At 43.1% G+C, this 27,133-nt stretch overlaps 1 protein-coding gene across 2 annotated transcripts in view; it reads left to right on the top strand.

Moving 5' to 3' along the window:
- The window catches only part of STK39 (serine/threonine kinase 39), a 302,705-nt gene that overhangs the window by 82,230 nt on the left and 193,342 nt on the right, over nucleotides 1-27,133 (top strand). For both annotated transcript variants that reach the window (XM_065880429.1, XM_065880428.1), the window contains exons 6-8: nucleotides 22,253-22,362; nucleotides 22,626-22,727; nucleotides 25,159-25,292. In XM_065880429.1, coding sequence (XP_065736501.1) covers nucleotides 22,253-22,362; nucleotides 22,626-22,727; nucleotides 25,159-25,292 — 346 coding nt within the window. The remainder of the gene's footprint in view (nucleotides 1-22,252; nucleotides 22,363-22,625; nucleotides 22,728-25,158; nucleotides 25,293-27,133) is intronic.

Here is a 27,133-nt window from a genome sequence, read left to right as displayed (position 1 = left end):
GCGAGCACGATGCTTACCTTAGGCTCTGTATTTAGTTAGGTACACTTACGGGGACCCTTATTGAGTTATTTTTTAAAGAAGAGACAAGGTGTCTTGAAAATACAAAAGGGAAACTGAGAATTTGTTTCAGATCAAATGTTTCTTCCCTAGGGAACTAATAATGGAAGTGTTATCTTGTAATAGTCCTCCCCCTTGAAAAGATAAATTTAGTCAAGTTCAAGACCGCTGGGGAGGCACTTGTTGTGTCAGTTAAGCACAAAGGCATTGGAATCAAACAGGCCCAATTTACTACCCACTGTGCAACATGGGGCAAGTTATTGCATCTCTAAGCCTCAGTTTCCCCATCTGTGAGATGGTGATGATAATGCCTATCATTCAGGAAGACGTGGATTTCCTGTGCAGCTATTGAATCATAGGATTCAGACCCCTGTAAGTGCAGTGTGTTTTTGGGAGTTACAGTGTGTTCTAGGTAGAGAGGAGATGCCAGTTTGCAGTTGGGAGGTATTTCTATACAGGCATTTTTATTAAATTGTCTAAAAAGATCCTAGAAGAAAGGACCTTAATCTTTAAAACTCCAGTGAAAGGCTTCCCTGGTGGCGCAGTGGTTAAGAATCCGCCTGCCAATGCAGGGGACACGGGTTCGAACCCCGGCCCGGGAAGATCCCGCATGCCGCAGAGCAACTAAGCCCGTGTGCCACAAATACTGAGCCCCCTTGCCACAACTGCTGAAGCCCACGTGCCTAGAGCCCGTGCTCCGCAACAGTAGAAGCCACCGCAATGAGAAGCCCGCATACTGCACCAAAGAGTAGCCCCTGCTCACCGCAACTAGAGAAAGCCGGGCACAGCAACGAAGAACCAAAGCAGCCAAAAATAAATAAATAAAATAAATAAATTTATTTAAAAAAATACTCCAGTGAATTGGTAATGAGTTTTTTAAATTAAAAAAATATTTATTTATTTATTTATTTATTTAGGCTACACCAGGTCTTAGTTGCAGCATGTGGGATCTTTAGCTGTGGCATGTGGACTTCTTAGTTGTGGCATGAGTGCGGGATCTAGTGTCCCAACCAGGGATGGAACCCGGGCCCCCTGCATTGGGAATGCAGAGTCTTACCCACTGGACCACCAGGGAAGTCCCTTTTTAAAATTAAAAAAGAATTTTTTGGCCGTGCTGCATGGTATGCAGGATCTCAGTTCCCTGACCAGGGATCAAACCCGCGCCCCCCCTGCAGTGGAAGTGCGGAGTCTTACCCACTGGACCACCAGAGAAGTCCCTGAAGTTTTAATTTTAAAGAAATACACACACTTATACCTAATTTTTTACTCATAATTTTGTATTCTCTGTTTTACAGAGGATCTTCCAAATTGTATAAGTTTTATGTCCCATGAAGCCTGGATCCACCTTGCCTACTGTTGTTGCATCAAGTAAATGAATGTGAGAAATGCTTAGTGTGACCCCCAAAGTGGCAATAGACAGGAAAAGACAGTCTAAGCTTATTTATCATGATAGCGAGAGATTGGGAACAACGGAGGTGTCCCAGTTAAATATGGTATATGGTGTATCTTCACTATGGAAGACCTACCAATGGATAATGAAAAGTTCTCTGTACACTGACATGAAAAAAAATCACCAGGCTACATGGTTAAGTGAACACAACAAGGTGAAATACAATGTATATAATATGCCACCTTTTGTGAAAGAAATGGGGAGAAATAAGAATATATATATTTATGTGAAGAAACGTTAGAAGGATAATGGCAGTGGGAGCAGGGGTGGACTGCTGAGTATAGACCTTTTATAACATTTTGTATTTTGAACCATGTGAAGTATGACCTAGTAAAACAAATGAAAAGAAATGACTCAACAAACTTAATGAACTCGCAATAAGTCAGAGCCGTTTTTAAACCTTTTATTATGGAAGTTATCAAACGTAGCCCAAAGTAGAGAAGAGTAGGAAGAATCCTCTGGTACCCATCACCTGGCTTTGGTGCTCATCAGTCTTTGGCCAATTCTTGATTCACCTCTCTTTCCCCTCCCTGCTTTGGAGGCTCTTATCATTACTGATGCTGACTTTTGTTCTTGAGTCATCTAAGTTAGTGCCTTATCTATGCATATCTTGTCCTTCCTCTAGAGAGTGGCCTTTATCCCACAGGCTAGGGACATTATGAAGAAAAGACTTCAACTAAACAACTGAAAGCTTCAAACCGTCCAGCATCAGATAGTCTAGCTGTTAAGAAGATAATCTCTGAGATCAACTGGCTTGGTTGAAATTCCCTGGTTACCACTCAAACTCTGGGACCTTGGTCAGGTGGCTCAACGTCCTAAAGACTCAGTTTCCTTAAAGGGAGATGCAGGTATAACCCACTTCATCTTTTTATGTGAAATCAAATGAGGCTCTTCGCATCAACAGTCTTATAACAGTGGCTGGCACATTATAGATACACAGAACGTAGCAGCAGCTGCCACTGCTAGTCCTATTACCGCTGCTGTTTCTACTGTTAACTACTGCTACTACTGTTACTCCAACTGACAGGATCGCACCGACCCCCTCTCGCACTGCCTGGAGGTCATATGTACCTCAAATTTGTCTTGCAGGAGGTTCAGCTCTGAGGGGCTTTATGCGTTATAAAAAGGGGATGCTTATTAATTAGGGAACTTGGAAGCTAACTTGTCATTAATCTTGCTCTAAGCTGATAAAAAAGTACAGCTAATTTTCTCTGTTTTGTGATGAAATGATCATTTCTCACTAAAAGGGTCAAAACAGCAGTGAACTGCCTTTGAAATGCAGAGGCAGGTCAGCCCCTGGCTTATTCTACCACCTGCTACTCTGCCAGTCACTCCGTTCCATTATTCTTTTTTTTTTTTTTGGTGGTACGCCGGCCTCTCACTGTTGTGGCCTCTCCCGTTGCGGAGCACAGGCTCCGGACGCGCAGGCTCAGCGGCCATGGCTCACGGGCCCAGCTGCTCCGTGGCATGTGGGATCTTCCCGGACCGGGGCACGAACCCGTGTCCCCTGCATCGGCAGGTGGACTCTCAACCACTGCGCCCCCAGGGAAGCCCTCATCCCATTATTCTTGTCAGATTACCGACCCGAGCTCCTTCTCTGGGCCTTCAGGAGCACATTGTCCTTTTCTTTTTTCTCAGTTGGGATCCCCCGAGGTAAGATTTCCTGACTTTTTCCCTCCCTCTCAGGTCTGTGGGTTTTTTCCTCACCTTGGGTGGTGGTGTTGAGTGTAACCAGCTGGTGGGTGCGGTGTTTGGCTCCTGGGTTCGGAGCGCCCGTGGAGGAAGCCACCGCTTGGGTTGTCATGAGGATTAAATGTGTCAGTGTCTGTGGTGCTTAGGACAGTGCCTGGCACATGGTGAGGACTTTAAAGACAGCCATTCCGGGCTTTCCTTGGTGTCCTTTTTGTGTGTGCGACTTCATGCTTGTGTAATGACGTTACCCGGAAGCCTCATTTCCGGGCGAGTAGTGGTTGGCTATCAGGCATGTAAGTTTCCACTTTCTGTTGATACATCTCTGGAGCCATTATAGCTTTTCTAGAATTCACAGTGAATGTTCTCCGTGTCCTCTAACCTGAGCATAACATTGAGTTTATACAGTATTTAAAATTTTTTTGTGTGGTTTTAACTCTAAAATAAGATTATTGCATTAAAAAAAAGCAAAAACATTTGTGATGATTTCTTGGAAGAGCTGGCTGCTGCTGCTCTCCCCATGTTACAGGAGTTTGACTGTCTTAGTCAGGCAGTGGGTCACTGCCTGAAAAGCTCAGACCAGGAGTCCTCGGGTCTTTTGCTGGCATCTTGGGTGGGTGAAGTAGGGGAGGAGGGTGGGAGAGTTGAAAGCAGAGACTCGGAGCAACAGCAGAGCTAGACCGTCTCTTTGTTGCTGTTATATTTGGACAGATAATCCGCTGCTTTTACTCGGATTATTTGTATTCTCTTCCTTTCACATCTTTATGCTATCTAGGCTCTGTTTTTTGAAGTACGAGTTAAACTGGGGAGAACTTTGCATTTATTTCTTTGAATGTAATGTTTGTTTACCTTGAGAGTATTAATACGAGTATTCTTTTAAAAAGAGTTTTCTTGCTATTCTAATAGAAAACATAATATTTTTTATTAAAATCACTCACTATATGTACATATATGCACACACACATATATGTGCATGTGTGTATTATCTTTTTCAGAACTTTTTATTAGAATAGGGAACATTAAGGGGCCAGGTTCAGACCACTAGAAACGCTTGCCTTATTATACAGCTAACAAGTGTGGTGAATAATGCTGGTATGCTTGGTTCTATTTTCAGCAGTTCCAATTCCATGGGTATTATATATATTTTTATTGAGTGTGGCTGTAAAATCAGTACCTAACGTGTATCGAGTGTTTCCTGTGTGCCAGGCCTGGTTCTATGTGCTGAGTGCACCGTGACTCATTCAGCCTCACCACAGCCCCATAAGGAGGTGCCTTATTATGCCTACTTCACATGCTAGAATCTAAGATACGGAGAAGGGAAGTAAGTGGCCCAGGTCACACGTAGAATAAGTGGTGGAGTCAGGCTTCGGCTTTGGGCAGTTTGGCTCCAGAGCCTGTGATGCCACGTCTGTGGGTTTTCTGGGAAGACCACCCTAAATCTGGATTTGAGTGATCTCAGTTTTTGGTGGAAGACCAATAGCAATCACTAGCTCTTCTCCATCTCTGCAGATCGATTCTGTTTGGGGCCAGGGAAGATATTTAGCACCTTTTCCCTCCTTGCTCACAGCATCACTGGTAAGGTTTTAGGGGATGGGAGAAGCCATCATCTTAGTCATCGTCTGGTGCGGGATTAAGCATGGTAGTGACACCACACTCTTTTCAGACTAAAAAACTTCAGGTTAAATGTAGTGAATTAAAACCTGAGGATTGCCTACTCAGGGTTTAAAAGAAAATGCTTTACTTCTTATTAGATCTTCTGTGCTCAGAAAACCTGTGTGTGTGTGTGTGTGTGTGTGTGTGAGAGAGAGAGAGAGAGAGAGAGAGAGAGAGAGAGAGAGACCTTCTGATAATAAACTTGGAGAGGATGCCTTGGTAAGTGTAACAGATTTTGCTACAATATGATAGAAGGAGTGACTATTTGAATGGCATGCTTTTCCCACGGCCTAGCATTTTCTTTTCCAATTTGATGCTCTGTCATAAACTGTCAGGAAGAGCTTAGTGCTTTGTCTGGCAAGTGTCTAAGGCTGTTTGTCCAGAATTTTGAGAGATGCTGTTTTAAAACAGAAATTCATATAAAACAGGTCTCTTTGGGGTGGTCACTACAAATATATTTATCTTAGGATTTTTAAAAAATAGTGACCACTCTTAATCTACTCTAAAAATGTTAATTTCAAAATGATTGATTTCTGAAGAACTTTCTAGAAACATACAACTTCATTTTGTAAGGTAGATCTCATGCTCATTTTCACTTACTTTTGCCTTTTAGGTGTGTGTATGTGAGTGAATGTGAATTTCCCATTCCTAGTTTTTCACAACAGGAATCAAATCTGGTACTAGCTAACTATGGCAGCCTAGAAATTTAGAAAGTTATCATCACCTCTATCTCAGTGTATCTGAGCCCATATATATCAGCTTATGCCCTAGGTTTTTCACTGTCTGAGGCACATTGGTGTGACTTTGGGTAGCATCTCTGTTTTCTGGGAGGGAGATTGTTTCCTTAGTCAGCCTTCAAATGCATTTTCAGCTTTAGTCAGTTTCTTGAATACTGAAAACCCTATGACTAAAATTTCTGCCAGGAAAACTTGCAACTAGACTTAACTTGCTTCCAGTATTCAGATATTATTCTCAAGGAGCCAGAGGAAAGTGCAAGGTGGTGGAGTTTTTATACCCAGAGCTGCTGGGTTCTTTTGTGTTCCTTCTGTGTTCTTTGGCTTTGGTAAAGTATACTTGGATGGGGGGGAAAAAGGAATATTTCTCATGTTATAGGGAAGAGAGGCTGCTGCTTCAAGCAACGTGGTTTGGGCTCCCTAGGTGCACCGGAGGCAGCCACTGATTAGTATAAGAGAGCTCTGAAGCCCATGAGGCATCAGATCAAGAAAGGATGGTGTTGCCATATTTAAGGGTGCTTGGTCTAGAGCATGGGCTCTGACACCTGACTGCTGTGAGTCCAATCCTGGCCCTGTAGCCAGGTTATTCAACTTCCCTGCGCTTCAGTTTCCACATCTGTGCAACGTGAAAATACCAGAGGGTTAAAGGAGTTAACACACATTCCATTTTAGAATTAGTTAGCTTGTGTTGCTTTTGTATTGAAATGGGGTCGTGCCCTTTAATTATGCAAGGTGTCCTAAGATCACAGGGAGGCGGCCGGGAAGGTGAGGTTGAAGGCACCTGTGTGACCGCCTGCTATATCATTTTGCTCTCCCTCTTTCTTCCTTCTTTCCATCAGTTTCCTCAGTATCACCGGAGTAAAGAATCTGTACTGCAAATCTCACCATCTGATTACCTGGCCTAAAGTTTAAAAGTGTTGCTGATGGAATAAAGCCCTGGTTCCCTAACGTGGCATATGAAGGTCCTGACTGTTTTTCCAGTCCCATCCGCCACTGCTTCTCTTTACTTCTTTGTGATCCCCCTTCTTTACCTGGCTCACTTCTTCTCCTTCCCCATTCAGTTCAAGGTGTTCTTTCGTTGAGAAAGCCCTTCCCATCCTTTCCTCTACCACCCCCGTTCTCGCTGCATTAAGCACCTTACCCTGGTGGCTTGAAAGTGCCCTTAATACACTCCAACTAGATTGCCTATTACATGATAGTGAGATTGGGTCTCTACGTCCCCCTTTTCCCTCCAGACCGTATATCAGAACTTATCAGCGGTAGAAACCCCACGGTGTTCATCTCAACACTCCCTATCAGTGCCTGGCACGTGGCAGGTGTTCACGACTTTTTGGCCAATGTGATCTGAGCCGTCTCGCCGGGCTCTACACCCATATGCATCCATCAGTGATAGGGGTGCTCGTGTGAGTCACAGCTGAAAGTTCAGACAAGCAAGAATATATCACGTTAACAGAGAGGAAGGTGAAAGTATTTAAAATATTTAGGCACGTACACTAATGCATACTTTTTAAGGCTGAAATAATTTTTTTAAAAATATAATTCAATTTAGTAAATTTCTCCAAACTAGTCTCCAGAAAGTTATGAGATTTACATCAACTAACGCATCTAAACAATTCAGGATATAGTTTCAATTATAATAATCAGTGAATTATCATTCCACCTGAAGTGTCCATTTTATTAAGCCTGAAAGAGTTTTTTAACAGACGTGTTTCAGCTCTGATTTTAGGCAAGCTCTGCCATAGCCAGCTGGCAATGAAATGATTAATTAAGTCAAGGAAGCATGGAGCAAAAGCATGAATTTAAGAGACATTGGGCACGCTCAGAAAATAGAGCACAGTGCAAATTAAAATCTTGGGGGAGGGTATAAATTGCTTTATAGTGAACCAAAATATGTTTTGAGTTTCAGGAAGTTTGATAATGATGTGAATTACGGTTTAACAAATTATGCCAAAATTCTCATTTATTCCTTTTTTTCGGTGGGGGGTTAAGTAAATAAAGACAAATTAATGTGGCTTCCTGAATTTCGGGATCTTGACAAACGGTACCATTTGGTGAACCCTCTGGTGTGAACCACGTATACAATCAATTCTGGAAACTTGGTTTTCCTTTCCATTTGTATACCATCGGGGAGAAATGCTTGGGGAGATTTTCAGCAGCCTCCCATCCTTTAACAGCTGCTAGCAGTTGTTTGAGCAGCAGTCTAAGGAAATCTTACTGGGTGAACTCAATGGGGGAGGACCGCTTTGCTCTGTATGCCTGCTGGAATCTTTCCTCAGCTGTGCGCGTTCAGCTGCAGGGGGACAGGGTTGAGCTTCAAGGAAGAGCGCAGGAGGACCCTTCTCCGTCTGTCCGCCCTTCTCCCCTCCCCTGCCCCTTTCCTTTCCTTCCTTTCTCTCTCTTCCTCCCTTCCCTTCTTTCTTCCTGTCTTTAAGGGCCTGCACTGTCATTATTAAATTAAATTTCATGTATTACCACAAGCTGCTGAGGTCTGGGGAAAACAAGAGTTTTTTTTTTTTTTTAATTGAAGCTTAGTTGGTGTACAATATCATGTTAGTTTCAGGTGTACAACAAAGTGATTCAGTTTTCCATACGTATGTACCTGTTTTTTTTTTTTTTCAGATTCTTTTCCCTTATAGGTTATTACAAAATATTGATAGGAGGTCCTTGTTGGTTATATATTTTATATATAGCAGTGTGTATATGTTAATCCCAAACTCCTAATTTATTCCTCCCCATACCCCCTTTCCCCTTTGGTCACCATAAGTTTGTTTTCTAAGTCTGTGGACCTACTTTTGTTTTGTATAAGTTCATTTGTATCATTTTTTCCAGATTCCATGTATAAGTGATGTCACATGATATTTGTCTTTGTCTAGCTTACTTCACTTAGTATGATAATATCTAGGTGCATCCGTGTTGCTGCAAATGGCATTATTTCATTCTTTTTTATGGCTAAGAGTCCAGTGAATACACACACACACACACACACACACACACACACATCTTCTTTATCCATTCATCTGTCCATGGACACTTAGGTTGCTTCCACGTCTTGGCTACGTATATAGTGCTACAATGAACATTGGGGTGCGTGTATCTTTTTGAATTATGGTTTTGTTTGGCTGTATGCCCAGAAGTGGGATTGCAGGATCTTTCGGTAGATCTATTTTTAGTTTTTTAAGGAACCTCCATACTGTTCTCCCTAGTGGCTGCACCAGTTTACCTTCCCACCAGCAGTCTAGGAGGGTTCCTTTTTCTCCACAACCTCTCCAGAGTTTTTAGACTGAGAGCAGAGCAGTTCGACTCAGTTCTTTGCTGGCTCATTTTTATTGTTTTCGTTGACTTTTTGTTTCCCAGAACCTTCAATTGTTCTAACAAAAATGGTCCTTCCCTGGTGAAAAGGTGAACATTAGGTGCTTCGGTTCAATGCCTCTGGGGTGGTTAGTTGACAGATATTTATTGAACATTTACTATGTTCCAGGCACAGTCTCTGAGCTGATCTGTCGTCAGCAATGGAGACTTCGTGTCTGCTGTCCTGGAGTTTACAGCTCAGGTGAAACAGACAGCTATCAACAATTTGCTATGACATTTAATTTAAAAAATTTGTAAGTGGAGAGAAATGCATATACCTGAGGAATTTAAGTTAGCCACTCTAGGTCTAGTTTAGTATGTTGTCCTGGGGATAAATCTTAAATATGTATTGTACATATGAGTAATTTGGGACTAGGCATTTTTGATCAATAACATCTCATAAGTTACTGCATGTATCATATGTAGATCAGAGATTTTTAGGAAATTTAAATAGATTTAACATGTATTTACACTCTGTGTAATATAATTTAACACTTGATTTCACAGAGTACACTTGAGAACACAGTCACCAGGTCACTAACTTACCCTGTGCCCTCCCTCAAGTTCTTTGCTGGCCATGTATCACCTATAAAGTGAGGCTCTTAGGCTCTCAAGTTTCCTTTCAGCTCTAAAAATTGTATAACTGCAGTACAGAAGAACTCTGTAACCCCCATGCCCCCCAACAAACTGCCCTTCTCACAGTCTTCCCTGCTTCTTTTAATGGCAGCTCTATCCTATGTAATAGGGCAGAAATCTAGTGTTCCTGACCCTTCTTCTCTTATACCCCATGTCCTGTCCAATTTGTCAGCAAATGCTATTGTGAACCATGCCTCACCACCTCCCCTGCAGTCATCCTGGTCCAAGCCACCATCATCTCTTCCCTGGATTATTACCGTAGCCTCCTAAGAGGTCCTCTTCTGTGCTTGTCCCTGTGTGCTCAGCTGTTTACACGGCATCCGGAGTGATGCTGTTAAAACAAGCCAGCTTGTATCATGGCTTTACTCAAAACCTTGTAATGCCTTTCCACCTCAGTCAAAGTCCTAGTGGTGGCCTCCTGGGCCTTACAAGATCTAGCTCCTCCTTAGCTTGTTGACCTCATTTCCTAGCCCTTCCTTTCCCTCGCTTTCCTCCAGTCAAACTGGCCTCCTTGCCACTCATGCTCCTGTCTCATGTCCTTTGCATGGCTTGTTCCCTCTACCTGGAATGCTGTACTCAATACCTCACATGTCCCATCAGTGAGGCTTCCATGGATGGCATCCTATGGTGAATTGCAGCGCCTCTGGCCCATACTGTCCATCCCCTGATCTTTTTATCTTTATTGTACACATGAATGTATTCTACATTAGTGGTTCTCAAGGTGTGATTCTAAATCAGCGGTATCGGCATCACCATTAGAGCTTGATAAAAATTCAAGTTCTTGTCCTCTTCCATCCCTAGTTTCTGCTGAGTCAGAAACTGGAGGTGGGGTCCAGCAATCCATATTTTAAGAAGCCCTCTCATGATTCTGATACACACTAAAGTCTGAGAACCACTGCTGTCTATTGTGCTTCATAATTTTATTACCTGTATTTATCTCTCCTCCCCACCCCTGCCCCGACTTAAAGTCAGCTCCATGAAGGCAGGGGTTTCTGTTCCTGGTGCTAGAGTTTAGAATGGAAATGCTACTTAGTAAGAGCTCAGTAAATAGTGGTTGAATGAATGAATGAACATGTAACTATGTAGGAAATTTAAATTAAAAGAATACTGAGCGGGGCTTCCCTGGTGGTGCAGTGGTTGAGAGTCCGCTTGCCGATGCAGGGGACACGGTTTCGTGCCCCGGTCCGGGAGGATCCCACATGCCGCGGAGCGGCTGGGCCCGTGAGCCATGGCCACTGAGCCTGCACATCGGGAGCCTGTGCTCCGTAACGGGAGAGGCCACAACAGTGAGAGGCCCGCGTACCGCAAAAAGAAAAAAAAAAAAAAGAATACTGAGTAATAGAGTTTAATGTATGTTCCTCATATTTTAGTGACTCTCCTCAGTGTTAGGAGTTTTAAATATGAGGTTTTCTTTAGCACAGATTTAAAAATCTGCAGATTCTTCGAAGATTGCGTTATCCCCGACTAATCCTTCTTGAAACTTTGTGAAAATGATGTGAATTGTTGCTTTAAATACTTGTGGCAACTGGAATTGTGCTATTTTAATCATCTCCCGTAGGGACCATCTCTTTAAAAGTGTACAGATAGGTCATTCTGTTTTATTGAAAGCTTCTGATAGTCGAGCTAGTTGAGTGGAGATTTGTATGAAAAAGACCACCTGGAGGTATATGAATATTGCATTGGAAATTTAGACTCATTAGTCTTTGATCTAAGTTGCTTGTGCCTGTCTTTGTGGGTATGGCCAGCCAGGAGCCCCCAGTGACTGCAGAGCACGCCTTTGGCTTCGGAAATGATGATCCCTGTATAATATGCTTACCTAGTGTTCCCCTCGCTTTGCTGTCAGTTCAGCAGAGTTGGTCTTACAGATGAGGGTACTGAGGAATGCTGAGTGACTTTGGCCTTGTTGGAGGTCATTCTGAAGGTTGTAAAAGCAGATCACACCAGACCTCCCCAGACTTCACTTTTTATCCTCTGCTGACTTCCTCGCCATTAGGCTCCCTGCCCCCTCCCCCACCTGCTTCTTCACGCTATGCCTTTTGACAGCTCAGCTGTCCCGGGGTTCAGTTTCTCAGCTGAAAAATAAGGCAGGTTGACAAGATGTTTTCCGAGGATCTATCTTGCATCAGAGTGTTTCAGTGTCCCTTCATTAGCCTCACTCACTAAAGGCATTCTCAGTCCTATTTGAAAGCATTCAAAGCAGAGGGTGGTCTTGGGCATGGAGCAGGGAGTAAGCCAAGCATCTGTCCTGTGGCTACTTTCAGAGCATCTTTAAAAATATCCCTCCCACTCCCACTGGGGAGCCAGGGAGAATGAGTTTGTGACTTGGGGATTATCTGTGACTTTCCTTTGCTCACTGTAATTATCGTAGTTGATAGAAAGTTGACCACGAGTGGGCTCTTGGTTGTGTCTGTCTTTAGACTTGAGAAAGCTGGCTCTTGCCTGTACCTGCAGCACACCTGGTCTGGGTTTACTGCTCCAGCCTTCCTGGCCCCCCTTTCTTCTGCTGCTGCCCCGCCAGGTGTGGCCTCTGGCTTCATGTCTCCCGGGAAGTTCACCTGCTTTGGGCTTTGGGGGAGGGTTCAGCGACTCTGACATAGATGGGCAGATTATCGGTAGTTTGCCATTGTCTTAAACTAGCTTTCTCCTTCACGCTGGGGCTAATTGGCTGTATTAGTCAGCAGAACTGAGCCAAGTGTGAATTGACACCAGCCACCACTTCTTCTTCTTGTCTCTTTTAAACCTGTATTGTCTTGATTGTGAGAATGGTTGAGGAACTGGCAGCCTGTGTAGCCTCCAAATTTTTACCAAGAATACCTCTGTTGAATTTTTAACATAATTTGTCTGTGTCATTGTGGATCGATGTTGACTCCATGGACGAAGTACAAATAAGTGCTAAGAACTCTTCCTTGATAAGTAGAAATGTAGCACATCTGAAGGAACCCTGTTGATGGCAATTTCGAGAGTCTACCTACATGAAATACCAACCCTGGGAAGGCTTGCTTCTTTGTGGGTTTTTTTTGTGTGTGTGCTTTGAAAGGTGAAACTCTAGCTTTAGGGAATAAAAAGATGTCTTCTAATTTCTTCTTTTGCCATCAGAAAAGGCTGTGAAATTGTTATTCTCTGATGTTTCAAACACGGTCAGGACTGCCTCTCCCTCATTAATAGATGGGAAACGTGGACTTGTACAGAGCAGCTAGAAGTGACTCCCTCTGGCCCAGGCTCTGGAAATACGGCAGATCCTGTTTTCTGATCCTGAATGCCTTGGACGCCATGCCACACGTGGGTGGGGCTGCAGTCTGTAGAACCAGCCCAGGCCATTGAGACCACTTGCTTACGAGAAGGAATAAATAGAATTGAAAACCAGGAGTCTGATTCAGGGAAAGAAGTTTGGGTGGAAAGCGAGGGTTTTCAGAAAACTCTCTTTGGTTCTATCTGGTCCTTCTTGGGGTCCCTCCCTCCTGAGCAGGACAGGTGGTGCCCCTCCCCCTCCCATAGTGAGGTGGTGTGTGAATTACTAATAGCAGATAAGGTGCCAACATATTTCTTATTGACTTGCCTAAAAATTGAGTGGATTCAGTGTTATCACTTTAATATTATAATGCTGTCACCCTCACACAGCTGCATTTCAGAGCTCTCGTGAGGGGGAGAGAGAGGTTTAGTGTCACAGATACCTGTGCTGAGGCTAATGCTTACCCGCAGCCCGGCTCTTCTATGCCCTGGCACCTCCAGTGAGCAGCTCTTACGGATTTGTGCCCCTGGTATTAAAAGCCATGCTTAATACTGGAACTGTTTAAAACTCCAAAATTGCACTGTGTGCCAAATTGTTTTCTTGCTGATTTTTACCAAGCCGATTTGGGGATTGCATCGACTTTGGCCTCTGATGTACTGTTAACTGTTAACAGTTAGGGAGTGTGAATACACATGGCTGGACGGGGGAAAGACAGGGGATTGTAAAAATTAAAAAGCCTTTGGCTACAAATACCAGAGGGCTTGACCGTCAGGGGATGAAGCAATACGGACGTTTAACAATCTCACGTAGCATTAGTCTGGGGTATACTGTTCCAGGATTGGTGCAGGAGCCCAGGGTATCACAGAGGTCTTGGGCTCTTTACTACTCTCTGTTCTGCACCTCAGTAATGTCAGGCAGCCCATGTCCCCACGGGCTCCTTTGCTCCCAGCATCACATCCTCATGTGACAGTGACCCTAACAGGCAGGGGGAGTGGGGAGGAAACCACCCTGGTAGGGTGGTTCTTGTGTTAGGCAGAAAATATTCCCACGAGTGTCTGTACCATATTCCTCTTGGATCCCATGGGTCAGGTCTAGGGCAGACCCTCAGACCATTCACCAGACCAGGAATCAGACACCATGATTGACTTAGATCTGTACAGTTAATCCCCCTGGGGCCCGGCACACCAAATCAGGATGCTGGTAGAGATCGGGGTATGGATGTTGGGTAGCAGATCACCAGTGCGTGCTGCCAGGGACTCAATATTATTAGGAAACTACTATATGCATTCTGTGCCCCTCATTCTATAGCTTGTGAAACTGTTGCTCAAGGAAGTGAAGTGGATGAGCGGGGAGTGTAAATGGCATCACACGCAGGCCCGTTCGATTCCAAAGTACCTTCTCGGGGTGGAACTGTGGTTCCTTGCTACTCACTGTGTCCTCCCTCGGTGCCTCTCCTCTCCCCTGTAGTTTCAGGGATCATTGATGGGAACTCACTGGGAACGGTCAGGACCCCATGGTGTGCCACGTATCCCACACCAAGTGTGTCACTATTTGGCCTCTTACTAGGTATGCCCACACCACTGTTAGAATAGAGAGAAAACTTCGCCTATGAGTAAAGTGACATTCCTTCAAGAAGGAAACCAGCCTGGTGAATGTTGGCGGCCACTGTGTAGGTCTCGCCACATCCTGCCTTGGCCCGCTGGGCTCTGGGCTCTGCTTCTTGCTCTGGGTTTGCTGAGTTCTGCAGGTACCTGGAGGCGCCGCGTCCTCCTGGAGGACTTCAGGCATCCCCTCTGCCATCTCTGAGTCAGTGCTGCCCTGCGCTCTCTCCTGCCTGGTTTCAGGGGTTCCCAGCAGGCACGAGGCAGTGCTGCCCTTGCCTCCCCACCTTCCCGCCCCTGCAGACTTGCTTCTTATTGCCTGGTGGTCTGATGACATCCTGAAGATGGCAAGCCTCCAGGAGAGTGAAAAGTTGTTCCTATTTAATTTACAAACAGAAATAAAACAAGCAGTAAAACTGGTAGAAAAGGCTGGGTTTGATTATACATTAAAGAAAAGTAAAATTGAGAAACAAGTGATTTGGTCAGTTAAAAAAGCGAAAAGCACTGTGCTCAAGGATGTGATAATGGGGTAAAAACATTGCAATCAGAAGGAAAGAATACTGGGAGACTGTTGGCTTCTACATACAGGATGAATTATGGCCGGGGATTCTGCCTTGTTATTCTTCAGATGCCATGTGGGGAGAGAGTTTGACCAGAGAGGGCTGTGATCAGAACTGTGCTTTAGGAAGAGTAACCTGCATGGAATAAGTCTGGATTGCAGTTGGAGGAGGCATGCCTCTGATTCTGTAATTGCTAAAGCCTTCAGTTATCCTGGTCTGTGTCTTTCCTCTCTCACCAAGAAAATCTGGGGGCAGAAAGGACACCTTGAAATTACCAGCAAACAGAAGATGATACCTTAACATAATTCTTCAATTCGTGTTGTTTAGGTCATGTAATAGTCACTCTATTTCAATTAATGTCATATTTTCCCATGTTAGCTCTCGCTAGAAGGCTGGCATTGTGTTTAAATCAAAGCGACACCCACGCCGGTTGGACGCTACTGTGCCTACGGGGGCGCTGCACCACCGACACACGTTTTACTATAAAAACAAAATGAAAAGAACGAAATACGTCATTTAAAGCAAAACAACTGTTCATGCAGTTCCTAACAGAATTAAGAAAATATTTGCTTCTGTTTTATACCCATTATCATAGTTTGCATAATTTAAATCATAATGTGCTTCTTTATATGCTTCTTCATTCACCAACATTGGATGTATAACATTTTAAGGACACCTGTGAGACTCACGAAGGCCGGATGCTGGCAGCCCTGAAAATGTTTCCTGGGTGTTCAGAAGTACATTTCAGTTTTGCCAGTAAAGTCTTGACTCTCTCATGAGAAAAGAACAACAACTGGGAATCAAACCAAATTATGCAGGGATTGTTTCTGATGATATAAATATGACATTTAGGATTAACCAGAGAACCTCAAGCCAGTTTTTCTATGCTGGGTGATCACAACTTGATCTTTACTCAGGGAAGAGCGTAGGAGTTGTGGAATATTAACCCCATTATTCCTTTTTGTGTTTCCAGTACCTAAGAATACACCGAATTTTCCCAAAAAGGAGCCTGGGGCTATGTGGCTAAAACTCCTCTGTGAAGGACTGTGGATTTCATTCAGACCTTCAGTAACTTGCTATATGGTCCTTGGCAAGTTATTTCATCTTGTTTTTTCCTTCCTCTTTTTTAATTCCAGTACTCACTAAATTATCACATTTCATTAAGGATTTGTCTCATGCTTTCGTTTTTCAGAGTCTCTGTTCAAATATAGGCCCTGTTGATTTTACTCCTGGGCTATGGCTGTGGTCTTCCTGCTTCTAGTCTTTCTGTTTTCCTGAACATCCCTGCATGATTTCTTTTCCCCAGTTCTCCTCTTGACTAGAGAGAAAGCAGCAGTAGTCCAGGGCAGTAACTGGATCAAGTACAGCTTCCTTTACCTGCAACTCAGACTCTGTCGTTGGGCTCCTTGACAGGCTCAGTGCTTCTTCCCTTTTCCAGACCATGGCCTCTGGGGAAGAGAGGCTGCCTCTGGCAGGGAACTACCAGGGGCCCCTGTAGCCACTGTGACTCTCGCTGCCCCAGACCTGCAGCCAGCCACTCGGAGGTCTAAAGGATCAGTATCTGTTGCAACCCATTTTGAATATGATTTAGGAAGCTCTGAGCCCTCAGATGTTGATTCCATTACTCTCTAGCCAAGTATGGAATGGACCTAAGCCATTTTTTTTTTTCCATGCACAACTCAGGTTCCCTTTCACAGATATTAGTAGATTTTATAGATGTTTGAGGTAGGTTCGGGTTAGCTAACTCACCTACAGCGTCACTCGCAGGTTTTAAGGAAATCAAGTTTCAGACCAAATTTTGCCCTTCGTTAGCAAGCAAGAACCCTAGAGATTTCTCACAATTTATTCCGTAAGCTCAAGGAGATTCCTGCTCTCTGTCCTTCTAGGTGAATGAAAAATTCACTCGAAGCCGACATGCCAACATTCCAGATGCAGTTTTCTTGTACACTTGTGCTTGGCATCTAGAATCTGACTAGGCAGAAAACTGGTTAGGGGTTTAGCTTCCTCTTGGGCCTGGCTGGATTCTTTCTTTCTATTCATGCCAGATGGGGAGTATATCTAAAATATTTTAGCCCCTCTCTGTGTGCTCACTACTTTGACTTTTACCAGTGAAAGCCTGTTTCTAACATGCATCTTGCCTATCAGCAGGTGACTCTTTTCCCCAACAGTAGTCCCTTTTGGGCATTCACCTGGCTCATACTTGTCTATACTTAGATACGGATAACAGAAATACTTCTAGCAGCTGCCTCTGGCATCGTGAATCAAGTGGTGCTAGACCCTTCTAGCACTGGGCATTCTGGCTCAGAACACCAGTTGACCACCTGGGTTGTAGTACCACAGATATAATATCACACGGTGTATATTGAAGTATTGTAGGTAAATTTTAGACATCATAACAACACAGTTGGCAGACTAGTTTTGCAGGTTAAATCAGGCAGGCGGAACTGCTTTATCGTGCTTTTCCACTTTTTTTTTTTTTTTTAAATGAATTTGTTGCCAGCGACAGCAAAAACGAGAGGTTTTACATCAAGATCTCAATGTTTGGCTTTCTGTGGGAAAATTGGGGCATCTGCAGAAACAGGGCCATTTTCCTCTATGAAAGTTTTCTTTTCCAGCGGAACAGCAGAAGCTTGCTTTAGACCTGGGGATGGGCTCCTGGGAAGGGCCCTGTGCTTCCTAATGTCCCCCTATGCTGAGACAGATATCAAGTGCCCTTCACCACTGAGATGGAGCTATTGGTTTGCAGGACCCCCTTCCCTCCTTCTTATTCCTGCCTGGGCCCCGTAAGTATTTGAGGTTTTGAGCCATGCGGCTGTCAGATGGCTCAACACTTGTGCTCTGCTCACGCCGCTTCTCTGTCTGGAATGTCACTTCCTTTTGGGCTTGTCTGTCCAACACTCAACCTCATCTTCAAGGCCAGGTCCAAGGCTCACTTCGAGATGGACTCTTTCGTGGCTATTACAGTCCTAACTCTTCCACTTCTACATGGACAGCAGAGCATAGCGTTTGATTTTACACGTTCTGTGTCATGCCTTCTCCCTCCTTGATGGTAATATTCTTAAGGTCAGGAAGCATGTCCTTCTCGTACTTTATATCTACCACTGTAAAAACGTTAATGCTTATCCCCTCAGCCCAGTTGTGAGGCAGAGAACAGTAGCTTATTGAGCTACCTAACAATTATTGTAAAGCATATTTATCCATGGTAAAAAGAAGTAGAGGGGTGTTATAAAGGTGAAAATAATGTAAAAACAGGCATAACCAAGAAGCCTGAAAACAGAGCTCCAGAAAGGTTAAGTGCCTTGCTGGAGTCACACAGTTGGGGAATAGCTTAGTCTTCAGCCTAACCACTGAGCATCCTGCCTTGGTTCCTTAGGGCTGCGCTATTTCCTGGCAGATGTGCTACTTGCTAAATCAGGTAGCTGCACCCCAAACGCCTGCAGATCCTCCACAGGGCTTAGTGTTCACATATCAAAACAAGACAGTTCCCAAAGTCACTTAAATCGTATGCCACAAATGAGGGAAAGGTGATGAAGGTACATCAAACTTAACCATACAAGGCACCAAGAGTCAGGATGGCAAAGATGCTTCTGTCATTTGTTTGTTTGTTTTTTTTTGTTCTGCGGTACGCGGGCCTCTCACTGTTGTGGCCTCTCCCGCTGCGGAGCACAGGCTCCTGACGCGCAGGCTCAGCGGCCATGGCTTACGGGCCTAGCTGCTCTGCGGCACGCGGGATCCTCCCAGACCGGGGCACGAACCCGCGTCCCGTGCATCGGCAGGTGGCCTCTCAACCACTGAGCCACCAGGGAAGCCCGCTTCTGTCATTAATAAGGACCAGCAGAGTGTCCTCTGCTGATGGTCCTCCCCTTAGTGGAGGGAACAGTGCACTGGGATGATGCCAAGGTTGGAATTTGGGAGTAGTGTTAGATGAGGCGGGAGAGGAAAGGGGAGTCAGATTTGCATGTTGTTCTGAGGGATTCTGACTTTATCCTGGGGGAGCAGGGAGCCTTTAAAGACTTTTAAGGAGCCATCAGGCCTGTGACATAGAAGTGCCTGGCTGCTGCAGTCTGGTCTGGGGAAAGCAGGGAGGTGGTGACCTCGGAGGCTGCCCCAGGACTCTTGGGCTTAAACCAAGGCACTTACAATGGGGAAGGAGAGAACTGGATGGATTCAAAAGACGTGAGAGCCTTTTCGTTACCAGGATGACCGCACTCTTTCTGGTTTGAGATGCAGTTATTCCTTGAGGCTGACTAACTTGATGTGTAGCCTTTGATTCCACATTGCCAGAGAAATGTTCATGGTTTCTGACCCACATGTATCTGCCTCCACTCCCCTGGGCTGTCTGGAGGTCCCCCTCAGCAATCAAGGGCACTTTTCACTGTTTTCTGCTCTGCCACCTCCACTTCTCTTGTCACATGTAAGCTGTCTCCACAGCATATACCCGTCTTCCTGTTTACACAAGCACCCTACAAAGTTCAGTCCAAAAGTTCTCTTTCACAGTACATATAAATCTTTTTCTATATACACTGCCCATACGTATGAGCAAATTGTACATTTATTCTGTAGTCATAGGGTGAGTAGATGTTAGGATTGGTGTTTTCTGCTTCCAGAATTTTTCTTCTGAGCTTTAAAGACATTTAACCGTCTGTTTATGACTTAAAAGTGAGTGTTCTAAGTGGAGTCTGTGAATACAAATGTGAGTCAGGAAAATACATTGAAGAGGTGTTGTCAATAATGAATTGCAACTATGCCTCTCTCTCAGCAGTTTTTGCAGCTTTAAAAGGTCTAATGTAATCAGATGTTTTTGGGTTTTTTTGTTTAATTTTTATTTATTTATTTTTGGCTGCCTTGGGTCTTCATTGCCGCGTGCGGGCTTTGTCTGGTTGCGGCGAGCGGGGGCTACTCTTCTTTGTGGTGCGCGGGCTTCTTACTGTGGTGGCTTCTCTTGTTGCGGAGCTCGGGCTGTAGGTGCGTGGGCTTAGTTGCACCGCGGCATGTGGGATCTTCCCAGACCAGGGCTCGAACCCGTGTCCTCCTGCATTGGCAGGCGGATTCCCAACCACTGTGCCATTAGGGAAGTCCCATCAGATGGTATTTTTAAGGAATTAAAAACAATTAATGTTAACAATGGATTTTTGTCTAGATTATATCTTTTAGGAAGATATATGTATATTTGGGGTGTAGAATTGCTTCAACTGCATGGAAAAGAATTTATTTTTCCTTAAGACAACTTTTACCCATATCCTTAATTATTTACAGATGATATGTATTTATTTAATATTATCATGTTACACAATTATTTTAATAAAAACAGAATGTTGGATTCACTGTTAAACTACTTTTCCGAAATACAAATGAGGTTGAAATTTATATTTTCGAAAGCCTTATCGTGTTGTCTCTTCCTCTAGCCAAATATAGTAGATACTTACAAATGATTAAGTTGACCTAGCTCTTCTGTAAGAGAATGAATTTTATCTCCTCCTACCTGAAGGAGACTGGTTCACTGGTTTCAGAGGTTTCTTTTCAGAAAGCTTGATTTTTCTGACTGTAATATAAGAGTTCTAATAGAGTTCAGCACATACATGCAAATTAAATTACATAGCATTTTCAGAATATACTTTTGCTCACTATTAACACGAGAGTAGCAGTTGGAATAAAGACGCCCTTTGTCAATTTTTATTCCTTTGACTTGAAGTTGTAATCCTGTTGGGATTTGAGTAAATTTAAACGTAAATAAAATGGACCAGGCAACAGAGTTCAACTTGGGGAGCTGGTTCCAGTGTTATTGCATAACTTAATAATGTAGATCTAACGCAAATGCTAATATTTGACCTTGGTTTGTACTTGACGCTGTTCTTTGGTAATTGCCATCATCCTGGCAGTCACCGAAGGGGGCCAGCAAAGGAGAGGCACGTGAGAGCAGTTTGAAGGGGTCCACACTGCATAACCTGCTGCAGTGTTTTGAGGTGTTGACATCCCTTTTTTATAACCGTTCACCAGTTTTCTCTTGAGGTGCCCTTGAGTTGGCTCTTATTGGTAGGTCTGTACTAGCCCTAAGTAGTTGGTAGTTTAACTTACTAACTAATTTTAACTATTAGTAAAACTCTAAGCACAGATGCATGCATTAATAATCACTGGGTATTCCTTCTCTACTTTCACATATACAAACATAATTTTTGCATAAATGCATGCTCGTATACAGTTTGCTTAATTAATTCATGTCCTCACAAGAAGAACTTCTAATATATAATGGATGTCAAGAAGAGTATGATTTCATTCTACAAACCTTTCCATCTATATCTACGAAAATTATCTAGAAAGCAAACGTTGAAAAAAACCCAGTCTTTACCGACTGGGCTTATCCTTTGTGTTGATTGCTACGTGTGGGCAAAACTGAGCATGTTGGTTTTATGTACCTGGGTTTGTGGATTTGCCATTATGATTTTGGCTGAAGTGTTACAGAGCACTGTTCAAGGAAGGGCGTGGGAATGTGGAAGTTGTATGTTATTCATGCTTTATTTCAAGGAAGAAATCCACTCCCCAAACATTGATGATGTGGAATTAAAGAGGCTAGAAAATAATCATAATAAAAGAAAACATAAAAAGAAACACATGCTAGTTTTACTACCTTTGGTGCTATTCTTATAAATGATTTTCTAAAATGAATCTTAGCTAAAAGCTAAGATCCTTTAATTTAGGGCTTTGGAAAGCCCTAAATGTAGGTATGTATATTTTTATTGTAATCTTTTATGGTTAGTTATGACTTGTGATACCTTTTTGGTAGAAAATATAAAAATGATATGCTGAGCTTTTGGACTGGTGAGCTTGCTGACCCTTAACCTGTGATGAGGGCGTTCTCTGAAGTGTAGGGCAGGGGTACCCAACCCCCGGGCCACGGACCGCTACCTGCCCACGGCCTGTTAGGAACCCGGCCGCACAGCCAGAGGTGAGGGGCGGGTGGGCAAGTGAGCGAAGCTTCATCTGCCGCTCCCCATCGCTCCGGCTCGCATTACTGCCTGAACCATCGGCCGTCCCTGCCCCCAGGGAAAAGGGGAAAAATCGTCTTCCGCGAAACCGGTCCCTGGTGCCAAAAAGGTTGGGGAACGCTGGTGTAGGGGATGGCGGGTGGCAGGACTGCCCTGCTGTATGGCTGAGAGAGCTCCACAGTGTTTGGAGCAAGTCATCACCATTGCGAGGCCCATCAGGAAAAGAGATGTTCTTAAAGGCAGAATTTGTAATCCATAATGTCTTACCTAAAATAAGGGTGATTTTTTTTTTTTTTTTTTTTTCCCTTTCAGATTTTGGGGTAAGTGCTTTCTTAGCAACAGGGGGTGATGTTACCCGGAATAAAGTAAGAAAAACATTCGTTGGCACCCCGTGTTGGATGGCCCCTGAAGTCATGGAACAGGTGAAATAAATTAATAAATAAAAGTGATGTTTTGATTGACATAGTATAGTTGTACAATACACGTCATTAGTACACTAACATTTTGTTCAAGTCAATCATTTTACTAGAATGCGTCATGCAAGATTTAATTCCCGATTGCTGGGCCTTAGCAAAGTAATCTCAAGGTGTGCACACACGGCCGTGGGCTTCTGACGTAATAGGGACCTTGTCATGTATAACGTGCCGGCTGTATAATTGTGTTTTTCCCCTGCTTCGCTTCTTAGGTGAGAGGCTATGACTTCAAGGCTGACATGTGGAGTTTTGGAATAACTGCCATTGAACTAGCCACAGGAGCAGCGCCTTATCACAAATATCCTCCTATGAAAGTAATTGCTATTGGAAATATTATGTCGGGTTTGAAATATGATTTAACAGAATCCATTCTCTTAAACGTAGTCATTTTTCTCTTAGACCCAAGGGGAATTAATGGAGGGATGCAGCCAAGTTAAATGTTAGCTGATGCTCTCAGCGGACAGAATGGGACAAAAAGTAGCACAGTTCCCGGCTTTGAAGCTTGCTTTGTGTTCTTAGCACAGAACAATGTGATCAGATTGGTCGATGGAGGTTGATAGATGAGACAAATGCTGGTCATTACTCTCTCTATCACAGAATACCCCCAGCTCCCCAAGAAAAATCTAAAAATAGATTATAGTGATATCATCTTTACAGATGGATTTCCCAAATTTTCAGGCCTTTTTTCCCCCATGGTCTGTAACATTTCACTCCTGTTCTCATGGTGTCATGTTGGTGACTCATCTGAAATAAGGGAGCCCAGTGTTTTTAGGAACTAACATACATTTGGATACTATTTTTAGATTTTCGTTATTTTATTTTTTTGGAAGTTACTCTTTATTGTTATTATTTTTTAAAATATTTATTTATTTATTTGGCTGCATGGGATCTTAGTTGCGGCCCGCGGGATCTTTCGTTGTGGCCCGCGGGCTCTTCACTTCGTTGCGGTGTGTGCGTAGGCTTCTCTCTAGTTGCAGCACACAGGCTCTCTAGTTGTGGTGCTTAGTTGCCCCTCAGCATGTGGGATCTTAGTTCCCTGCCCGTGGATGGAACTGGCATCCCCTGCATTGCAAGATGCATTCTTAACCACTGGACCACCAGGGAAGTCCCTATTTGTGTTATTCTTTTAACTAGCCTACATCATTATTTCTCTTAGTTTTGAGGTGGTGGGATCAGGGCTAATTTACCCAAATGGGTTTTGTTTTGTGGCTGAAATAGTTGAATGGAAATTATGAAGGTATTTTACAGAGAATATGGTCCATGTTTGTTTCAACTTTTTCCTAGGATTTTATTGGAAAAGCTTTAAGAGGATTTAGAAAAAAAAAAGACCTGAGGATAAAAAAATAGTTAAATGATTTTACCGATTAAAAAGTTAATACGTTCTTATTGTAGAAAATTTGGAAGTCCAAATAAGAATAAAGGTGAAAACAATCATCCATAATCTATCTCATCAACCACAGGCAATCCCTATTAAAGTTTTAGTGTAGTTCATTACATTGTTTTTCTCTGTATATTTATATACATATTTTTAAAATAGTTAAGATTTGGGGGTTGTGTGTACACACCTGATTTTGTCAGCAGAAAATTTTAAATTGAGGTGTAAACAATTGAAGTGACCTTTTGGGGAAAAAGCACTGAAACAGCGCTGAGGACTTTTCTTTCATCTGGTTTTTCTCTATTATTTTTTCTTATTTCTTGTTTGCTTTCTTTCCCTACTTTTTAGTGTTTTCCACTTGAATCCAGTCACATTGCTAATTCTGGCCTAAAGTCCTGCAGGACTTTTCTTAAAATCTCACAGATCTCCCACTTTTCTTCGGTTTGCTATTAGCCTCCACAAACAATAAACTGTCACTTTAATCCTTCATCTATTCACGCATCTGAAAGTGTTTGGCGTGTATAGCATTTGCATAAATTAAGGCTGATGTACGCATTAATGAGTTTTTTTTTCATTTTATAGGTCAATAGTTTGCTACAAATTCTACACTTTTAAAAAAAAAAACAAATAATTTTGACGTTAGTGTGAAAGAATGGAATTTTTCACCTTTTCGATGTGAAACCTGTGTTTTGATTTTGTTTCGTCCCTTTCCAAAAGCAGCATGGACTTTTGTTCTGGTTATGGTTTTTAGTAACTCACTTGTGTCCCAGCTATCTTTCAGTGTCTTACTGTCTCAGTTTTGCCAAGCCTTTGAGCAATTTTCTGTATGTTTTTTCATTTAAAAAAGAAAAAGGAAGACCATGTGTTACCTCTTGGGATGTTGTGGATTTATTTTTAGGGCTGGTAATGTATTACAGAAGCCTTGAGTACAGGCGGTCCCTTACTTAGGAATAACCTGTATACGTGAACATTCCCTGCTGCTCTGGGCCTCTCTTTCTCTACCCTCCACTGCCCCCTTTCCCAGCCAGAGCACAGCCTGCACTAAGCTGGTGCTGGAGCTATGTGCTCCTGCAGGCCTTGTGAGAGCTAGTTCCCAGGAAGCCCTTGTCCTGGCCCCTTTGGGAGAGCACTCTTAACACAGAGCAGATTTTGTAAGTTCTGTCAGTGGAATAACAAAAAGGTTAAAGGGCACGTGAACAGATTTGCAAAGGGAACTGAATACTTTGCACACTTTCTAGAAGATGAAAATCATGGGGAAGCACATTTGTACCTAATCAAGGAGGGTCTCTGAGGCTTTGCTGGAAAATGAAAAACTCAGTTGTAGCAACTGCTGTCCTGAGATCCTGTCTTCCTGTTTGTTTCTGCTGCAGGTGTTGATGTTGACTTTGCAAAATGATCCACCCACTTTAGAAACAGGAGTAGAGGATAAGGAGATGATGAAAAAGTACGGCAAGTCCTTTAGAAAATTACTTTCACTGTGTCTTCAGAAAGATCCCTCCAAAAGGTATGTCAAACCGAGTGGATGAGTGAGTGATCATGACTGGGTGGGGTCATGACAAAGCTTGGTTTGTGGATGGGGAAGGGCTGTGTGAGGAGTCCTGAAGTTTAGTTCTATCCAGTTCAAGGGAAATCCAGCTCTGGTCCCCAGATTTCCAACCTGTTAGTGGAAGCTTGGGTCCAAAAGGGAGAGAAGTGAGTGAGGACGAGGGAGAGGCAGAGGAAAATTTTCCGTGTTAATGAGATTGGTGATGCTTGTTAGGTATGGGCTCTGTCATCAAAGGAAGCGAAGTAAAACAGAAATCAAAAGCAATTGGCAGTGGTGAATTCAGAAGCTGAGCTAATACTCTGCACTGTGTAGGTTGCGCTGACCTCTCAGGATTTGAATATCCTGCCAGCTCCAGTCTAAACCAGGCAGAGCTGTTGCATTTTGCATGAGCTTCCTTTGAGTTGCAGAACAAGTTGTTTGTGCTGTTTAAAAGATTATCAGTAAAGAAGATTAACATTTTTACATTTGAAAGATTAATCATATAAATAGAAGCAAACGGTTTTAAATTAACTTTAGTATTTCCTCTTTATTCTTGGGTTATTGCCCTGCACTGTGGTATGTCTGTTTTTTTCTGAGTTTTGTTTCTTCTTCTTCATTTCTGTGAGTTTGAAATGTCCTGGGTAGTGATAGTAGAGCCCAGTGTCCTTTGTCACTTGAAGGAGAATGTTAATGACGTGAACTGAGCATAAACCTTGGCTGGGGAGAGTCCCTTTGTAGTGCTTGGCTGTGTGCTGCATTGTCCTAATGTAAGGTAAACTTGGATTACACACCTGGAGAGGCTGCTGAGAAGTTACTGGCTACCCATATCCACCCAGGACTCCAACTTGATACTTAACGTTCTAAAACATAAAAGCTGGCTTCTCTTTTGGAACTTTCTTTTTCAGGGAAGGACCCTGCTTTTCGAAGGATTCCTTTATCCTTAAGTTCTTGATGAAACTTAAGCCTTTTGCCTTCACACAGCGATCTACTGTTTGAGCAGGCTACCCTTCTCTAGAATAAACATAGTTTCCATTATTATACCTGTTCTTTGTAGCAACTCTGTTCATTCCTTTACATTTTACTGAATTTGCCTTGAATCTTTTCTATATCAGTTAGTTACCTCCCTCATGGAGCCAGTTCTAAAGACTCTTTGCTCTTAAGCATCTTGAAATTATTTATTTTAAAAAGGGGTGCAACACTTGCTTGCCTTCCCCTTGTATTTGGTGTCATCTCCAAACGTAAGTTTTTAGCATCACCGAGGAGACAGACTTTGATCCTCTAAAGCCCAGTGAGAGAAGAACTCGTTTTCCCCTTTAGAAGGACTGGGTTGTGACTGATGGTCTTTGTGATTCTCAAAATAGTTGAGATTCCACCTAGTGGTGACGTGTAATGCCGCACGATTCCAGCTCTTTCAAAAAAGGATTCTGTGGGGTAGAACTGTTAGTGTACTAACGGATAAATGCATTTCTTTAGGAGACTTATAATTTGGTCAAAATAAATTAGATTAGACCGTCATACATTATATTTAACAAGCCATCCTTCTCAATAATCTTGAAAGTCTTTCCAGTTTTTATTTATTATATGAGCTCAGATATCAGGTTCCCACCACCCCACCAAACAACAACAATGATAACAACAAAAGTTTTAGAAGAGAGCCGCACAGAGTTTATTCGAATTCTCACAGCATCTCTCCCTCAGAGTATTCTCTTGGTAACATTATTGATTTACAAAGTATTAATAGGTGAAGAACTTCCGTTAGATACTTTCTGTATAATGTAATCTGTTCTCACTATTGTGCAGTTGTCCTCTGTAACAAACAG

Source organism: Phocoena phocoena, chromosome 7 (assembly GCF_963924675.1).
Source record: "Phocoena phocoena chromosome 7, mPhoPho1.1, whole genome shotgun sequence".
NCBI lineage: Eukaryota > Metazoa > Chordata > Mammalia > Artiodactyla > Phocoenidae > Phocoena > Phocoena phocoena.
This window is presented reverse-complemented; position numbering and strand designations above follow the sequence as displayed.